The 19,290-nt window shown below is 39.1% G+C and overlaps 2 protein-coding genes across 2 annotated transcripts in view; one reads left to right on the top strand and one right to left on the bottom strand.

Moving 5' to 3' along the window:
- Positions 1-6: 6 nt before the first annotated feature.
- Positions 7-5,448, bottom strand: arv1 (ARV1 homolog, fatty acid homeostasis modulator). The gene is made up of 5 exons (XM_008289030.1): positions 5,333-5,448; positions 4,737-4,856; positions 3,622-3,775; positions 2,844-3,068; positions 7-835 (listed from the first exon to the last, which is right to left on the bottom strand). The coding sequence occupies exons 1-5, from the start codon at positions 5,426-5,428 to the stop codon at positions 708-710; spliced, it is 723 nt and encodes a 240-aa protein (XP_008287252.1). The 5' UTR covers positions 5,429-5,448; the 3' UTR covers positions 7-707.
- Positions 5,449-6,986: 1,538 nt separating this feature from the next.
- ttc13 (tetratricopeptide repeat domain 13) overlaps positions 6,987-19,290 on the top strand; it is a 27,837-nt gene continuing 15,533 nt past the window's right edge. The window contains exons 1-11 of the mRNA XM_008289039.1: positions 6,987-7,170; positions 8,458-8,552; positions 10,888-10,963; positions 11,063-11,133; positions 11,276-11,341; positions 12,186-12,278; positions 14,258-14,374; positions 15,174-15,284; positions 17,980-18,062; positions 18,228-18,369; positions 18,508-18,716. Coding sequence (XP_008287261.1) covers positions 7,002-7,170; positions 8,458-8,552; positions 10,888-10,963; positions 11,063-11,133; positions 11,276-11,341; positions 12,186-12,278; positions 14,258-14,374; positions 15,174-15,284; positions 17,980-18,062; positions 18,228-18,369; positions 18,508-18,716 — 1,232 coding nt within the window. The 5' untranslated portion in view covers positions 6,987-7,001. The remainder of the gene's footprint in view (positions 7,171-8,457; positions 8,553-10,887; positions 10,964-11,062; positions 11,134-11,275; positions 11,342-12,185; positions 12,279-14,257; positions 14,375-15,173; positions 15,285-17,979; positions 18,063-18,227; positions 18,370-18,507; positions 18,717-19,290) is intronic.

Below are 19,290 nucleotides of genomic sequence, written 5' to 3'. Positions count from 1 at the left end.
TAATCATCAGTTGTGGGCCTAATAATGTTATCAAGACAAAACACTAGTTACAAACTGCAACTCTCACCTCTCTCATCACACAGCGACGTGTCAATGAGCTTTAAACACAGTAATAAAGAACTGGGAAATCTGCAAAAGTGGGCTTCACTCTTTCATGTTTCATCCCACAGTTTTTCCTGTGTGTGTTTGTGCGTGAGAGATAGTTTAGGTAAGAATCTCACCAATGAGCTAAAGAATGTGAGGAGTGCTGCCTGGGTCGTGTCCAAACAGAGAGGCAGTTATTGTCAGACCTCAGGCTCTGTGTTTGTGTCGTTCCTAGAGAGCAGCAGAGGAACTGGAGCATGTTAAACAGTAACTTGGATCTGGACACGTTTGCATGCAATTCCACTTCTCTCGGACATTTTAATAAAATATGCCACCCTTAAAAAAAATCTCCCTCAAATCTTCACTTCTATGAAGAGCACTGAAAAATAGAAATAATGTCTCTTGTGCAGTCTCAGTTTGAGCAGAGTCACGCTAACTCAGCCTGTAGCCTGTTCACGAAGCAAACAAAAATAAAAAAAACACTAAAAAAGGGAAATTAAAGGAAACCACTCCAAAAATGGAATTTCCCTCCTCCAGTCCCATGTGTGCAAAGTCCACGAGGCTTATATCCACAATCTTTTGTTTATCCCTGAGATAACGTTTCAGTCTGATGGTGCAGGCGTTCATAAAAATGTCAAAATGTCCTGGATGCTCCACGGAAGCTTCTTGCAGGCCTGAGCAGCACAGGTTTCTGACAGCAGGCCTAAACAAACTGCCAGCAGTGACAGACGTCTGCTGCTGTTCAGGATCACTGGAAAGGAGATAAAGGAGAAACGAAAGACAAAATGAGAAATGTCAGCATTTTGGTTTCTTCAGAAATCCCCAGACTTGCTGTATGTTAACCCTCTGAATGCTAAACTGGGCTTAAAAATCAGATTGTACAGAGCTAGAAAGTTGTCAGATTTGAAACTTTGTCAGTCCTTGAACTACTCATCTTTTCTGTTGGGAAACTTAACCACATCTAAGCTTAAAACGGTGATATTTCCTAAAAATCGCTTTATTCTACATGTACCATTTAAGTAAATCAGCAAAAATAAAGTGTTTGAAGTAACCATATTCTGTAAAAAACATAAAATTTTTCATTTTCAGCTGAACTGCAGGCTGTGTTTAAACAGAGCAAAGAGGATACATTTATGGAAACTAAGTAAAAATGTCAGTAGTTAAATAGCTACAGTATGGAGAATCACCTTTTTTTATTTATTTATTTATTTTTACTTAGTATTGGTAACACCTGTAGGAACTTAGGAAAATTTTGTACGCGGTAATAAAGATTTTTTTTGTGCCCCCATCTTTGTAAAACAGATTAGGAAATTCAACTTTTTTTCTCTATTTTTATAATTTATGATATTATAGCAGGCTGCAAGGTGGCTTGGTGGTTAGCACCGTTGCCTCGCAGCAAGAAGGTCACCAGTTCCCGTCCTGGTGAGGACACCCGGGATCTTTCTGCGTGGAGTTTGCATGTTCTCCCCGTGCAGCGTGGGTTCTCTCCAGGTTCTCCGGCTTCCTCCCACACAGTCCAAAAACATGCTGAGTCTAATTGGTGATTCTAAATTGTCCGTAGGTGTGAATGTGAGTGTGCTTGGTTGTCTGTCTCTAAGTGTAGCCCTGTGATAGACTGGTGACCTGTCCAGGGTGTCCCCTGCCTTCACCCTAAGTCAGCTGGGATAGACTCCAGCCCCCCATGACCCCTAGTGAGGATTAAGCGGTGTATAGATAATGGATGGATGGATGATATTATAACTTTGTTATGGTGCTCTACAAGACTCTTCTCGCCAAGGTTGTTCTGTTTCTATAGAGGTGCAGGACTTTATATTGCAGGAAAAAATGAGGATAAATGTGACAAGAGTAAATAAAAACAGAGAAACTGTTTAGAGGTGAAGACATGCTGTATGTTAATGTGGAATTATACAGAGAACAGTTTTTAACCCAACAAGCCATCATGACGCACATTCCTGCTGTTTAAACAGAGAAAAAAAAACAAGTGCAGCATAACATAAAGTAGAAATAGCTTGAAATAGGCACAACATTTCAGTGAAGCAAAATACAGCATTAAAAGACTCATTTCATACTCCTGTGCATTTTGCCCTCACACATACTTGTTGGTTATTAATACTGACGTAAACAAACTCCTCATCAGAGCACCAGACCGTAAATCAGTCAACAACACGTCATTGTTTTCACCGTTCACGGTCTGGCACCCAAACACAGTGAGCAGACTTTTCTTTCCAGGGATTCAGCCGTTGAAGAAATAATTACACAAAACAAGAAACAAAAACCTCTGTGTTATGTAATGAATGTATTTTCACTGTCTGGGTTCTCTGTGGTCAGAAGCACAGGAACAAGCAGGTTTTCTCAAACAAAGGAAGTGTAAGTTGCCACCTGCTGGTGCTTTAAATGGTGTTTGAAGAATAAAATTACCAGTCCTTTTCTGGTGTCTCATGGGATATGGTGTGCAATTCAAACGTTACCCCCAATGTCTCCTGAAATTATGTTTTTTTTTTCTTAGTTTTTGATGACTGGATTTGAAAACATCCTGCTCTATGATAGTGTATGAACAGTTTTCCCAGGAGAAGCTAGTTTTACATGATCAGTGAGTCTATAGATTAGTAAGTTGGGAGTAAAAGCTGACAGCATTTTTGGAAACAGATGTTGCTGCTGATGTTTAACAAGCAAAATAGCTATATGACATTCATCTGTACTGCAATCTGGACAAACAAAAGCAAAGCTACCTGGATGCCATGAGACAAAGTGCATCTTACCTCTGATGGCCTGTGAGTTTGAGGTGAGCACAAACAGCTTGATGAGGCCCAGACACAGCGGGGAGTAGTCGTGCTCCCAGATCACAGCGGGGATGAGCAGGACTTTGCCGTAGCAGGACAGCAGCAGGGCTCTGAGGAGCAGGCTGAGCTCCACGGTCCCACCCTGAAGACGACCCACCCACGCCCAAAGGAACCACAGCACGCTGCCGCAGAACGCTGAGAGCTCTGCAGGTCCAACAGAGAGACGTATCAGAAGGACTGGAAACCAGATCAAGGAGCGCACATGTATTTAATGGTAGTCATTAACGACAGAAGCGCAGCCTCCAGTGTGGATATTTGTTAGCAAAGGTCAGCATGTTAGCTCTTTAAAAGCAGCAGAATCAGCATGCAAGAGGTTCGGTGTTCCTTTTCGGTGTTTAACAACACAGTAAAGTGAAAATCCTCTGTTTTTTTAATTGTTCATTGGACTAAACAAGGTGATCTGAAGATGTCTTTGTTTGGTTATTTTCTGGCATTCTACACTAAACAAATGATTGACAAATTGAATAAATCACAGTTTAGTTTCACAACTGATGACAAGAATATATTTTAGTTGCAGATTGAATATGAAAACTATGATAGACTGATGAAAATTCTTTATATATGTGTTAAAGAACCATCTCTGTGAGAAAATACTGGTCAGATTTCAGGAATGTTTTGGGTGATCAGCCTGATCCTATAACATGTTCCCAGCTCTCGTGCTGCATTGCTAATGCACTCATATATCTTCTTATCTTACCAAGAGCAGCCAATCCAAACATGCCGTAGAACTCCCATTCCTTGGTGTATCTGATGATGTCAGCCGGGTCACTGCTCTGCTCCGAGCCGTGGAGCAGAGACCACCTGAGGTAGGCCTCACACAGCAGGCAGAACACACACAGCTTCCAGTGGATCTGGAGACCCAAAGATGAACATGTACAAACACATGCATGCTGTATACCTGGACAAAAACTCATGACAGCACCTGGATGAACTACAGTACAAATGGAAAAAGCAATCTCTGTCATTCTGCAGCTCTGATCATCATGTAAACATCTGGATCAGTGTACCAACAGTACCATAGGTTTGTGGGGAGTTCACTTTTTCCTCTTTTCGTACCCAGAAGAGACAGATACAACTTGATTTAGCTTTTATTTATCATTATTCCTATTAATAAGAATATTAATATGAGTAAACAGATGGAAAGTAGTCACAGCTGCCTGCTTTCGGCTATAAGGAGGATTAGGTTAATCTTGTATTTTATTTTACGGTAGTTGGTATTATGAAAGTCAAGAACATAGTTTTACAGTTTGGTGGTGATGCAAGAACAGCTTGCAAGTTAGGGATCAACTGATATGTTTTTCTTAGGGTTACAACTAACACTAGCTATTGGTAGAGACAACACACCTGACATTCAGAACCAATACACATTTGTCATAAAAATTAAAATCTTGGTGTCAAAATTTAGAACAACACTAACTCTACCGACAAAACTAAGCTGAAATGCATCTATCTACATATGTTTTATATATTGTTTATTCATAAGGACACTTTTCAGTATTTACCCTTAGTTATATAATCGAAAGGCTATTAGTCGTGATGCGTAACTGATCAGATAACACCATGGACACTGTAGACAGAGAGAGGCAGCTGCATCAAAGCCAAAGTCGCACATTTATCAATAAATTTTGTCATGTTTTGATAAGTGAAAACATGTAGAATATCAGCTTTGATAACCAGCTGGGCTGATAAGCAGTTGACCCCTCATGTATGCCAGAGAATTAGTGATGAATGCATGAATTCTACATCAGTAAAAAACTAACTCTAATCAATAGACACATTTACAATGAACTTAAAACAATAAACATTACTTACATTCAAGCTTGTGTTGAACAAAATGTGTCTAAAAGCCTGTGTCTTGCACAAAATGGCATCGATGAGGATGATAACTGGGTCGTACTCGATGTACTTGTCCACTGGCTTTTGGCAGGACTCCTGGAGAAACAGACACAATGATGACCCTCAGAACTACTTCATGAAGTGCTGCATCCAGCTTGTTTTGTTGTTGATTTATTGTGGTTAATATTTGCTATCATTAAGGTAAATATTGTGGAGGTGATGTGACAAAGACATGCCATCCAAGTGAAGCTTGCTTGTTATACAGCATCATTTTACAATTAGTTCAAATCTGCTGCTACATTCAACCACAACAGTGAGTCCTGATGCTACACACCAGGTCATCTGTCACCAACACCGCTGCACACAACACACCAAAAATAATAAAGAGACAACGCCCTTCAGGGTCTGAATCATGGACTTATCGTTATCTAAGTCGTCCGTTTTTTTATTGTCGTTATAGAGATGACTAAGAAGATATGTGGACAGTTCACATCTAATGGAGTGAGCTGTCAGCTAGCATCCTCGACACACACTAAACAGTGTAAAAACCAACACGTGACCGCTGAACTCACACATATAGTTATCTTTAGGATCCCGTTACTGTAATCCCTGTGGAGCTCCGCTGCTTTTTCGTTACATTCAACACACCTAAAAGCTTCTTTCTCCATTCTGTCACCTGTGAGCAGCTAACAGCAGCATGCTAACACAACAACAAGTCGGACGGTGTCATATCCGTCCGCCTTCAAAATAAAAGTATAGATTTGTTTGCCTTAGTGTTCTTTTTTCCACTTCAATTTCTCCCTGGCTGTATGTTTTTGATTGATTTTACACATTTCATGCGCCCCCTTTTACATTTTAGATAATAATATTGTATTACAGAGCAGCTATGGACTATACTGTACTCAGTGATAGTGTTTAAGTGCATTCAACTAAGCACTGTACATATTGCATTTCATCTTAGTGTTTCTATTTATTACAACATTATATTTCATCACTCTAATTTACATTACTGCTGTTGTTATTTCCACTTTTGGAGATTTTATTTTATTTATTTATGATATGCTAAGCTTAAAAACACAAGGCAATGTTTCATTTTAAGCTGAGCAACAGTACAGAAGTTAAAATAAGCTCTTCCTAACCTGCATGACATTTACCAAACACAATAGTGCACCACCAGCTAGAATTCAGTAACACAATAGAGTATTTTGCGTATTGTTTAACCAAAAGACAACTTTACAACACGCCTGTCTTTTGATACTTTTGATATATTTTATATTTTCTGTTATCTTGGGAGTAGCTCAACTTTCTTTTGAAAACATAGAAAAAAACATATAATAATACAAACATACATGCAGTTGTCACAACATATATTATTTATCATTAAAGTCGTCCTCAAATTTAACATGATGGGACCCATTAACTAATATTTTGTTGAACAACCCTTTGAGTCAATCACTGCAATCAAGTGTTTTCTGTAACTCTCAATCAGACTTCTGCACCTGTTGACAGGTATTTGGATTTTTGGCCCACTGCTCATCAGCAAAGTGCTATGATTTTTCTGGGACAGTTTTTTTTATTTTTTTTTAAATTATTATTCTTTACAACCACAATTCAAAAGCAATGTCTTATTTCACTAAATTTTAATTTAGAAATTTTTTATTTATCGTTACTTTTTTCAGTTTCCAGTTATTTGAATGACTATTGTGAATTTTGTCTTTTCTTTAATGGAGGGGTATGAATAAATTTGAGGATGACTGTATCTATTGATTGTGTTCAAAAACTAAAAAGCCAAATAATAATAATAATAATAATAATAATACACGTGATCTCTTGTAAAATAAAAGCTTGAAAATATATTTTAGAGAATTGCTGTATTTTTATGTTGTTTTTTTTTTCTGATGTATCAGCTGTATTTTAGCGAGTCAGCTGCCAGACTACTTACTTATTTATTTATTTATTTTAATACAAAGACTATGATTTCAAGGGGTTTCATAAATGACTAGAGAGGGATTTTACATTTTTATGGTATGCTTTAGTTATATTTTAAAAATTATGACGGAAACTACGTGGCCTGACGCTAGAGGAGCGGGGTCTTCTGCCGCGGAGCATGCCGGGAGCTGTAGTGTGTCCTCCTCTCCGGCGGCTTCTTGCTCGCATCCCGCAGATTCGCGCGTGAGGGGGGCGTGTCGGTCGGGTCGAGCTGCAGCAGCTTCCTCTGTGGCGTCACACATGTAGCACAACATGGCCCCCGCCAGCCGGGCTGTTGTTGTGGTAGCGCTCTCGCTGCTGTACCTGTGTCAGGCGATATTCTCCACCGAGTACTTCTCCACTCTCACTTTGTTCAACAATGAGCTCCACAAGCAGGGATGCAGCTCGCTGTCCGAGTGGGAGGACTACGCTGCTGACTGCGGTAAAGTGTCTCTTTTTCGCTCTTACTTTGCCACGTCCTCCCTGATAAAACTGTCACTGTGTAACCCGGTTAGCCTCGGCGCTCACAGGCTAACGTTAAGGAGCTAATAACAACAAGCGGTGACAGCCCGGGAGAGATAACTAAGTAAGCTCCTCTGTCCTCGAATGGGCTTTGAAACCGGAGTCCAAAGAACGAGAGTAGACACACCTGAGAGGCAGAATTTTAGGGTGTAAATCACAGTAAGGAAACTTAGAGTACTCTGTAAACGGAGAACTCACTCCACAAACTGTACATTTTAGCCTATCTCTAAAGGTCTACACCAAACTCCAGTCAGAAAACGCGTATTTTTGGTGTTGACTTCCTCAACAGCAACGTTTCATATTCAGCCGACCATTTTCCTGGTGACACTGGACTTCTGCTGAATTCTGTGTGTACCTGATGTACTTAGCTTTATAGTTGTACTACATTTTAGCTGCAGTCGACAATTTAGCAGAAGAAGGACAGTAAAAATGCCAGTTTAACTGGTTGTACAAGTTCTGTAAAGATTGGTGTCGCTTCATGCACTGAAGAAATGTATTAATAATGTGTGAAATATCTGAAAGCACCACAGCACTGTTTTTTACTTGTTTTAGTTCAGCTCAGTCAGGTTCTGGTCATGATAAAAATCAAAGTCAAATCAAATCCCTTTCCTTTTTAATTTGCATTATTTAAAACCTAGCATGGTGTACACTCTAATGTCAGTGGTTTGTAAATTAAGCAACAAGGTCGCCATAATGGATGTTTTTTGTCCCCCCTTAAATTGACAGACACCAGCCAAACTGCACGCCAAGCTTCACCAGTCATCCAATTTTTAGAACATAAATGCAGCTGTAATCACAAGATTTTAATGGAATTTGGTGTGTGGGCCTCTCTAAAGTGTGATCAAAAAAGAATTGTGGTTAGTAATATTTTTAGATTCTCATTGGAACTAAAAGCCTTCAAAGCATCCAGTATTATTTAAATGATGACATTGCTTTTTGGTGTGAGGAGCTGCAGGGTGCTATTCAGACCACATTGCTAACATGCCTCGTTGGTTTGGAATCCACTCTGGGACGGGTCAGGCCTGCTTGACTTCTCAGACATTTTTTCCTTTGAAATTTTACTCTGTTAAAATCCAGCTTGAAAGATTAACGGCTTGGTGAGGTAGGAGTAGTTTGGGACAGCCAAATTGTAAAACGGGACTTGTAGGTGTCATATATTACCTGTTGTGTTTCTCGTCATAAATGCTTGCAATACTTGTCTTTTCAGAGTCTTCGATTTTACAGTTGGAAGACCCCGACTGCGAGGAGGGAAGCAACCCGCCCTGCGAGTCGGTCTTTTCACTTAATGCAGAGAAGATTCTGGTGAGATTCTATAATTCTGCAATTTCATTTAGCAGATGCTTTTATCCAAAGCGATGTACATCTGAGAGCAGATACAACACGAGCAAGGATCTCTTCAGGACAATCTAGATAAACATACTTATCAGATATACTACTTATCAGCCACGCCTGTAACCGTTCCTTTTAGAATAAAAACGAGTTTTTTTTTAGTCAAGCTACACTGTGTGATAAGACATTCCAGCAACAACGACTGAGCAACCAATGATAATGCTTCCTCTTTTGTTTTTTATACTTTAATTTAAAGTATTGTTAAGACATTCTACTGTGTGCATGTTGTTGTCTTACACACATTCTGCAGCTCTTGGTTTTGTATTCTAATATCGTAAACTAAGCGTGAGCAGCAGTTACAGAATCCCATTATTTACACCACACAAGTGTAAATACTGGACAAATTTGCTGCATGCAAAGAATGAACAGCCTGCTTTGGCTTGTAAGTCTGATGCATCTCCGATTGCTGGGTGTGGTTGGGTGTGGACAACACTCCTACATCACTGCTTCAAGGTGACAGCCCCTGAAGGACATCGATATTTGAATGGTTTCATCTTTACAAGAACAAAACACCCTGTCGGGTACAAATTCAAGAGCATTCAAGAATATGGCTGCTATCACTTGACCATGTGCCAGTGCTCTGACTTTGTCATTTTGATGATGTTGCTGCTGTTACTTGTTATGTAAGGCTATCTGATAATATAAGCAGGACGAGTCTTTGCCTTGTCATTTGTCTTGTTGCTGCTTTGGAAACCCAAAATGCTGCCACACGCAACATTTCCATGCTGTCAAATTTGCATACTGTAATGACATTACGCAGCTGCCTTTCTCCATTTGGGATTACATAGTAAATACAATGTGACGCTCTCAGAGGGAGAACAAAAAGTAGCCTCTTAATGCAATACAATGAATGTTTGAATAGAATTTGGTGGGTTCTGCTTATGCATTCTGCAGCAGTGATTCAGATTGTGTTTGTTTAAACCTCTGAACTCCAAGCAGTTTCAGTATTTTTGTTTTTTAGCACATTATTACTCACTGTGTGGTCATTTTTTACTGCAATACAAAGTCCTGCACCTCTTTGGAAACAGCACAACCATGGCTAGAAGGAGAGGGAACCCAAAATGTCTTTTGTGCAGTGTGATGTATTTTTTCATGTAATAATATATAAATTATATACTTAAAAAAAACTACAACATTAAAACGAATCATTTATTTTTACAACAATGTGAACAATCTTAAATAAGCACGTATAACACATTTCTTCGTGTAGCACATTTCTGAATGAGACCTGATAAAATCTTAATAAAACATCCCGATTTTAAAGTTATTTAATTGATTTTCACAACAGAACAGCACATCACATAGGATTAGTTCATCGACTGTCAGAAAGTTAAAAAATGTCATGATTTTTTCTTTTTTTACAGTTTCTGTCTCTGATAAATGATTTAATTTTGGCAGTTTTTTAAAGCGATAACATGCCTTTAAAGCCTGCTGGTGGCTTTTAAATATCAGAGGGTTCAAACCTGGGTACAAGCCAACGCTGAAGTCTATTGAGTCTTCTGTGCATGTATTTGATTTAAAACATATACATGTAGCAGCATGCATCCCTGGCATTTAAATGGCCTTTTTCTAGGTTCTATAGGGCTTCATTCCTCAGTGTAACCTTGAGATGTCCAGGAAAGCTTGTTAAATCTGCAGTGTAGATCTTTTGTCGCTCTGTTTAGGCAGTGAGATTAGTTTCACAAACACTGCTATTGCGTACTTATGACGTATGCCTTTTTGTAGACTGTAATTTTCCTCTGAACTGCCTGTTTTATTATTTTGTATTTGGAGCATCAGAAGCTTTTCTTGGACACTTCCGAGGTTTTCCCACCATAGGTCTGCAATACTCCGTCACTACAGTTACTCCCGTCTTAAGCTCTTACAAAGTGCTTGACATAAAATGCAACCATAGCTTTGTTTAAAACCCCCTTTCTGTGTGATACGGAGCGATTTACCTGACATTGATAGGCTTAATCAGCACTGTGTAAAATCATTTTACATAATTATCAAATGTGCATTTTTAATCGTAAACTGTCTCAAGTTTCTAAAACTTTCAAGAAATGCCTTAAAATGGAAAACACAAGTTTCCTACGCATCAAGACTCAAAGTGTTTTTTCTTTGTTTCTTCTTCAACCAGACCGTTATTTTTTTCACACAGGAAACCTTTTTTTTTTTTTTTTAGCTCTGCATGTCCGTGCGGTCTCTTGACGTATGTTTCTCTTCTCTCCTGCTTGTGTTTTTTTCTTCTTGTCTCCATCTCTCACAGAACCAGGCCAAGTTGTTTATAGAACAGAAAAAAATCCCCTTTCCTGTAGATAACCATAATACAAACGAAGAACTTGGTAAGTTAACATATTGCGTAAACCCAACATCTTATTTATGCTACTACAATTTACTTTTTCATCACTTCATCACTTTTTCTTCATTTTCTCTCGTTGCAGCTATAGGTTACGTTCTGATAGGCAACGGTCTTTACGATGAAGCCATCAAACACTTCTCACTCCTATTACAGGTGTGTGTGTATCCAACATTAATGAATATGCCTTTTGCGAAAATTCGCTTAGAGTAGATATTTTAGAAATGTAAAAATTCTACAAGGCACAAAACACAATCTATTTCTATGTGTCTTCCTAATGTGTTGTTCTTTGGTACAGAGTGACCCAGAGCTGGTCAGTGCCATCTATGGGAGAGGGATAGCTTATGGGAAGAAAAGTCTACAGGTGAGTGATACCTGCAGAAAGTTTTTGCACTGTATGGCATTAACACTGGATATTTTTTGGCATCATGATTTTATTTTTAATATTTTGTTTTATTTCTCCATATTGTCCTTCTTGTAAGGTGCCACAGTAGGAAAGTTTACATACACATCATTAAAATACAGTTAAACTGTGCCACGTTGATTTTGAGCAGGCTTTCACATTAGTTGTTGTCATTATTGTCATTATGTGTTTTATTAAGTGTCTGCAGGTCATTAAGAACATTCACATAGTCAGAGACTGAGTAATTTATTTATAATTAAGGAATTTCTTTCCAAATGAACTCATTGTGTCACAGAGTGCATAGCCTTTATTTGACAGCCTTTATTTGCATTAAAAGCTGAGTCTACATAGCAAAACCACTCACATTGAAATATCCATCCATCCATCCATCCATCCATCCATCCATCCATCCATCCACCGCTTAATCCTCACTATTTGGTTTAAAACAAACCATCCATTTGCTCAAACCGTCACTGTGTTTAGGCAGCGTGGGCAGTTATTGTCTGTGTGCATTTTTTGGATGCCTTTGCTGTTTATTGTCTCAAAATAAAAGGAATCCTGAATTTTTGTTGATGGCAGCAGTTTCAGGTAAACGCAGAATGACTCAGTGTGACATTGAATGAATGCAAATTCAATCTGCCAGGATGCTGCGGTTATGGAAGTGTGCCCTCCAGAAAAAAACAACAAAAAAAGAAGTTGGACAGCAGTTTTTGTTTTTAGTACTTTGTGGCTAGGTCCTAGTTTTGTGCGCTATATATTAAACTTTATGTCAACAAAATGTCACCGTCTCGTGTCTCCATGCCAGGATATAAAGAATGCTGACTTGGCGTTGTACGAGCTCAACAGAGTCATCACCCTCGAGCCGAACTGGCCAGAGGTCTACGAACAAAGAGCAGAGGTGAGACCTAGACTGTGGAGAAAAAAACCCCGAAATGACTCAGTGACAAATGTACTAGTATTTCCTTCGAGAGTATATTTTTACAGTGCTGTAACACTACAGCTCTTGGCTGCACTGAGTCTAATTTAGCTGAAAACATAGTTCAGTTTACAACTTAGATGCCCTCATTCTGTTGGTTAGCTAATTTCTGTTCTACTAATTATTTACTTCCTATCTGTCTGATCATTTTTTTTTTTATCTTTAGTTGTATAGATATGTTACAGTCACACCTAAAAACATGACATGGATGTTCTGTTTCTGATACAGTCAGAAGTTGTAGTGTGCGAAAGAACAGGAAATATCATGTTGCAGATTGCTTTCTGCGAGCAAAGGGAAAGAGCATGACAGTTGTTGTTGTATTTGGGAACTTTTAAGACACATTTTGTCACATTTCAACAATAGAAAGACCTTTAGTAACCAACCTAGCAGGAGGTGCAGCTGCCATCAGCCAAACAGAATATAAATAAGCTGTGAATGTACTCTGATGCATTTCCACTAATGACCAATCTGATCCCCACAGCTTCTATGCATATTTAGGAGGTGGTAGCTGATTTAAATGATAATAGATGATAATATAATAAAAAGTGGTTGCATTGTGTTATTAACTTTGATGTTAATGTTCCTCATGGCATCATTCAGATGAACCCACTACAGTGACAGAAAGAGCCACAGTACGCATGCATGTGGACCTGAACGGTACATCAAGGGATGTGTAATACATAATAATGCTCCAGGAAACAGAAGACTAAATCTAAACTAATAGCAGTTTATCAAACTGTGCATGCTGCAGGTATTTAATAAACTCAGAGGAAAGACTCCTACAAACAGCTGGAGGCAACAAGCTGAACTTCAGCTCCTGTTAACGTTTTGTCAAAAGCTGGATTACAGTCGGTGAGTTGGTGAGTCTCATTGATCTGACAAGCTACAGTTCATCTCCATCACAGTACAGTTTTATTTTTATGGACATTTAAATTTATCATGGATGTGAAATTCTACAGCAAACTGAATGATAAGGGCTTAGAAACTTTTCAGTTTTTTGTGCTCTCTGTGATGCTTTTGGACCAATATTGGTGAAACCGACATGTTCAGTTACCATCAGATTATTGTAAAGGAGTGCACGTCTGAAAGGAGCCTATGTGAGTTGTTGCGTTCAGACGTCACGTATACAGCATATATGTGGGAATCAGTGAAGAATGTAATGCGGCAACATCTATCACCTTTTTTGAGCTTTAGCCATCATTGACTAGAAAAGAAAATAGCAATTAAAACTGGCAACATATGAATAATGAAGTTTGGAAATTTCTAAAAACAATCATTGTTACTTGCACAAGAGAACAGAAATTATATAGAAAAATATCCATATTTTTATGAAGTAAGTGTTTAGTATGTATAAGGTAAAGTTAGGAAGCAGCATTAGTCGTGAGTTAGTGGTTCATCACAGTGTTCAATGCTGTCCAATGAACACTAAAAGGATTACATTGTTCGCTAAAAAAAGAACCTTCTCCCCCCTCCCAGATTTACCTCTGAGGCTTTTTATTAGCTGCTTCCTCTTTGTGCAAGTGACATTGGACGTGCACAACTGTTATTATCAATCGATGAACACAAAGACTGTGACATAGCCGTTGCATTTTGGTAAAATCATGCATCAGAAAACTCTGATACTGAAAACTGTTACTTTTAAAACAAGAATGTGTCTAAATGTTCACTCCACCGTTTCCTGTGAAGGACGAGTCTTCTCTAAAAGAAATAACTGTGCAACTGAATATCAATCAAATATATCTTTAGCTGTAGCAATCACACCAGATATTCATATTCTGCTTTATACCAAGCAACAGTAAACAAAAGTTTATCATTCCTAAAGACTGGATTTTTGCAATTACAAATAAAAAGCTGGATATTGACAATGTTCTCGGACTCATTCGATGTGTTTGTCTGTTTAGATCCTGTCTCCTCTGGGTCGTATCAGTGAGGCTCTGGGTGACCTGACCAAAGCCATCCAGCTGCAGCCCTCAGCTCGTCTCTACAGACACAGAGGGACACTGCTCTTCATTTCAGAGGTTTGACTTTCAAATGTACCACATCCGCATGGTCAGCAACAGGATTCAAATAGGTTTAAAGCTTTCATTTTAATTGTTTTCTTTTACTTCTTCACAAACGGGTAATTTGTCTCTCGGTTTAATTTGTGATTACTCATGTTTGAGTTGTTGATTAAGAATTAGATTTGTGGGCAAATGCTACTCAGATATTACTCATTATTGTAATTCTGACTTGTGTGCTTGAGGTTGGACTGTACCATTGGTGTCTGGGGGAGGAGCCTATAGCCAGCCATAGAGCGTACAGTGCAGTTGTGTTATGTGTAATGTATTGGCTACACCACACACTGTATGCTAGGCTTTATATGTCAGGCATTTATTAAACGGTAAGACAATTTTTCACATCCTAACCCTCTCATAATGGAGTAGCTGATAACTTATTTCATGGTGCTACATAGGTTGTATAATGTGACTGTGCTTCTGGGTCCTTGGCTGCCTGTAGATCCCCCCAGGTGCTTATTGTACAATCCAACCTTGAGCACAAAACACAGAAATGAAAGCGAGAATAGTGACTCATTTTCTATTTATGCTTTGATTCTGATGCAACAACCCAAATGTTAACAACTAAGAATTAAACTGAAAGATAACTATTTATGGAGTAAAACAAACAAAAAAAGGGAAATAAAAGTTTCAAACCCATTTTCCATTTAATTCACTTTGCTGGTGCAAATTGAACAAGGAACTACAGAAGTGTTAAATGAACCCTGAATATTTACACTTGTCTGCTTGCATGTGATGAATCTGTGCTGTGCCTTCTGTCCAGGACTATGTTGCAGCTATGGAGGACTTCCAGCAATCTTTAGAGCTAAAGAAGAATCAACCTATCGCTATGCTCTATAAAGGCCTCACCTTCTTCCACAGAGGCATGCTCAAAGTAGGTTGCTCACTGGCTCATTACTCATGTCGTTTTATCCCAGAAAAAAGAAATAAAAAATTTGTCTGTTTATGTGTTGAATATTAAAGCCTTTTTGTAGCACAGACATCCCGTTAGAGAGCCTGCAGTGTGTGATCAACACCTCATTTGTGCTTTCTATCTTTATCTGTTCATGTTTAATCACAGGAAGTGTTTTTTTTTTTGTCTGTGGACATCACAAGAGACCTTTTGTTTACTGTAAACTGTCACAGCTTGTCTCATCTCACCGCTGGAAACATAACAGCTTTTTGCGCATAGGGACATAGATCTGCACATAAATCATTTAAAAACTCCTAAAAAAATATGTGCGTCTTTGTTATCTATTAGATTTACAGCCTGCAGTATTAAGGCATAAATGGGAAGTGAGGTGAAATGATTGATACGGCATAGTCAAGTAGGACATGGACTAAACTAAAACCTGTAGTGTTGCATATTTAAGCCAAGTTTTTAGAGGAGAACATATCCCAGTGCGTGCTCTGATTCTGTTTTTGTCTGGCCTCGCTGAAGGAGAAGGAGGAGGAGGTTGCTCTGTCACACCACAGTTTCCTGTAGCTGTTTGTGGTGGAGGTACTCTCCCTTTGCTAGTGCTACAACAAACAGTAGCACGTTTTCAGCTAAACCTCAGCGACCCTTCAGGATGTTATTTGACACATTAAAGGCCATATTTAACATAGTTGGTGCTGTTGTTCAGCACATTTACAATTAAAAGCTTATCTAAGTGCTGGGTCTGCCAGCTAAATGAATAAACATACGTGGAACAGTTAGTTAGTTTCTGAAGACATTGCTCTGTGCACCATGAGGGAAGCTGATATTATCGATGGGTTAAATGATGAAACATCTAGATAAGATAATGCCTAACTGCCATTTATGTTGTCATTTTGACGTTGGCCCGAGCCTGCTTCACAGTGGTTCTCACTCTTGTCCATGATGTGTCAGATTAAGTGGAGTGCTTCTCTGCACGCAGGTTTTCAACCGTAAAGCTCAAGGGGTTTTTTGGTGGTGTTTATCACCTCTGTTAAACCGCTTCTAAATGATTTCCCGGGGGGAATCCCTGTGAGGCACCTACAGGCATCAACAACAGAAGTACTTTTGATGCTACTTGTTACTGTGATCATTGCAGAAGTGTGATGTACTCTGAGAGTGAGAGCTGCACTTGTTTCATGATCGTGGATTCTGTTGCAGCAAGTCCACATAGAAACAAAGTCAACATTGCACATTGTGGTTTTTTTTTTAATCGGGACAAACTGCCCCAAAGGCATGACTTTTCTGTAATGAAGGAAATGTGTGAATAGTTTGAATATGTCCTTTGTTTGCTGATAGAGTAGGTGCTCCCGTTTTCACTTCTTGAAGCAGTTTGTAAATATTTAAATACTGTTTTTTGTGCCAAGCAAAAGTGGCTCAGCTCAAGCGATGGCAGTGTTTGTCTGTAGCTCGAGTCAGACTGAAATATCCCTGCAGTCAACACGTGGATTTCAATGTAACTCTGCACTGACCTTCAAAGCCCCTTAAAGACTTGATCCACTGACTTTCCCTGTGGCGTCACCATGAGGTTGATGTTTTTGTTTTTTCATGAAACACCTCAAAAGCTGATGGATGGATGGATGGATGGATGGATTGGGTGCCATGAAAACTTCCACATGCCTTGGTCCACCACAATGCTCCTTTTCAAATTATGTTTTGTGATACGCTTTGCCATCAAAAAATTGCAGCTCCTGCAAGTTTTGAGAATATTTCAATTAACTGTGTAGCTCCAGTTTTAGAGAATCCATTTTAATAACTTTATTTCAGTTCTGTGTGTGTGAATGGTCTGTAAAGTTCACGCCAATAGGAGTGTGTTGGTCCCGCTGGCCAATCAGAGAGACAGGAGCTAAAACAGAGCATTTCAGGCACTGTTCTCACAACAGTGTACAGTTTGAGGAAAGTAATGTGTTTTTTGAACATCAAGGCATGTAACCATATTCTAGTTGACCCCAAAAAGAAAAGTATAAACCTGTAAATGTGGATAATATGGGCTCTTTAACTAGCAAAGCTTAGCATGCCATAATGCTAAACTTGGATAGAGAACATGATCAGGATGTTAAGGATTATTGGTTGATCAGTTATTTGTCCTTAATAATTTAACAGTTTAAAAATATGTATTGACCATTAAGCAGAAGCCAAAGACATGTGGGTCAGAAAATGTGTTGTACATTGGCTGTAGTATCTTGTTGCACCACTGGGAGCCTCTTACTGTTTGATTAGTGTTTAAAAGTGACCCGAGGACGTACGGGTCACTACAGTTTTAAACAGCGGTTCTGTGTTAGTAGGCTGAGGGCATTGGGGGAATTTAGCCAGCAACAGGACACCATGACAGAGACTTCTGTTGCGATTGCATCCAGTGCTCCTGTTTGAGCAGACTTTCGGATAAGATAATTTTAAAAAGTTTACATCTCTAGGATTTGCATTTTAACTGTTATATCCTGGCCCCACATTTGAGTTACATTTTGATGATGGGTATGCAAACTGCAATTCGTGGATAAAATCTGGATATATCTATTCAAGGTCTGAACTACCTGCTGAGTCAGAATTTTAGGTCTGTCCTTATGTTCCCTATTGCAGTTTCCTGTTAGCTCTGTGTTGTCACTCTGTGTGAAAGGTTGTTGTTTTCTGTCATCAGGAAGCCATTGAGACATTCAAAGAGGCGTTGAAGTTGAAGTCTGACTTTATAGATGCCTATAAGAGCCTTGGACAGGCCTACAGGTACAGACACTTTGCATTGTGCTTTCTTTGATTTCAGTTCACTGTTGTAATGAAACGTAGCCTCAGCCATGAATACAGAATGACATTTTTATGTAGAGAGTTTACCTTTTTCCATCTACCTCAATAGCAATATATCCACTGTTGCTCTTTTCTTCCTTCTTCCAGGGAGTTGGGTGATTTTGAATCAGCCATGGAGAGCTTCCAGAAAGCTCTCATGCTGAACCAGAATCACATCCAGTCTCTCCAGCTCAGAGGCATGATGCTGTACCACCATGGCTCACTGCAGGAGGCCATAGGCAACTTCAAGGTAGAGTAATTCACAGTGAGGGGAAAAAAAACGGTTTCCTGGAATCCTTGTACTGTAATTTTCCAATTACATAACGGTGTTAATGAATTAATATGCAGTGTAATTCTCTCATTTTCCTCTCTTCTTCTTGTCCTACAGAGGTGTCTACAGTTGGAGCCTTACAATGAAGTGTGTCAGTACATGAAGGGGTTGAGTCATGTGGCCATGGGACAGTTTTATGAAGGCATCAAAGCTCAGACTAAAGTCATGTTGAACGATCCTCTGCTGGGACAAAAGGCCAGCTCTGAATACCTCAAAGTGAAATACCTCAGAGGTCTGTGGGCCTACACCTGCACACAAAAACACATGCAAATAACTAGAATATATTAGATGTTAAATAAACAGTTAGTGTAGTCAGTGTGGGGCATGTGAGGGGAATGAGTAGGTGTAAAGACTCTGACAAGGGTCAAAACGCAACGGCCAGGTGGTTAGGTCAGAATATCTCCAGATTGTGGGGTGCAAACAGTCAGTTGGGCCGACTACCTTCCTACAGTTGTCAAAACAAGTGACAGGGTTTTGAAGGATGCGCTGGAACAAGTTTAATGTACAGCGGCTCCAACTCTGTGCTTATTAGACTGCAGGTGCCTGGTCCCATAGGGCACCCTCAGTGGGCTTGCAGAGTCTTGTTGAGATGGAAGCTGGAGGAATAACAGGCACAGGTGTTCATTGTTGTGACTGAAAGACTTGTATTCATTAATTGATATGTCAGTATTGATGCTATTAAGAATTTATAATCAGATGTCTTATTAACAAAGTTATTTATGTATTTATGTTGGTTTGTCAGTGGAGTCCAGACTGTATCAGGTGGTTACACTTTAAATTTTATGAAACTTCCTGATTGTATTGACATGCATACGCACTTTATTTTAAAGAGGAGTATAT

The sequence above is a fragment of the Stegastes partitus genome, unplaced genomic scaffold, assembly GCF_000690725.1.
Source record: "Stegastes partitus isolate 25-593 unplaced genomic scaffold, Stegastes_partitus-1.0.2 Scaffold589, whole genome shotgun sequence".
Lineage (NCBI taxonomy): Eukaryota > Metazoa > Chordata > Actinopteri > Pomacentridae > Stegastes > Stegastes partitus.
Note: the sequence above shows the minus strand (reverse complement) of the source record. Positions and strands in the feature narration are given on the sequence as shown.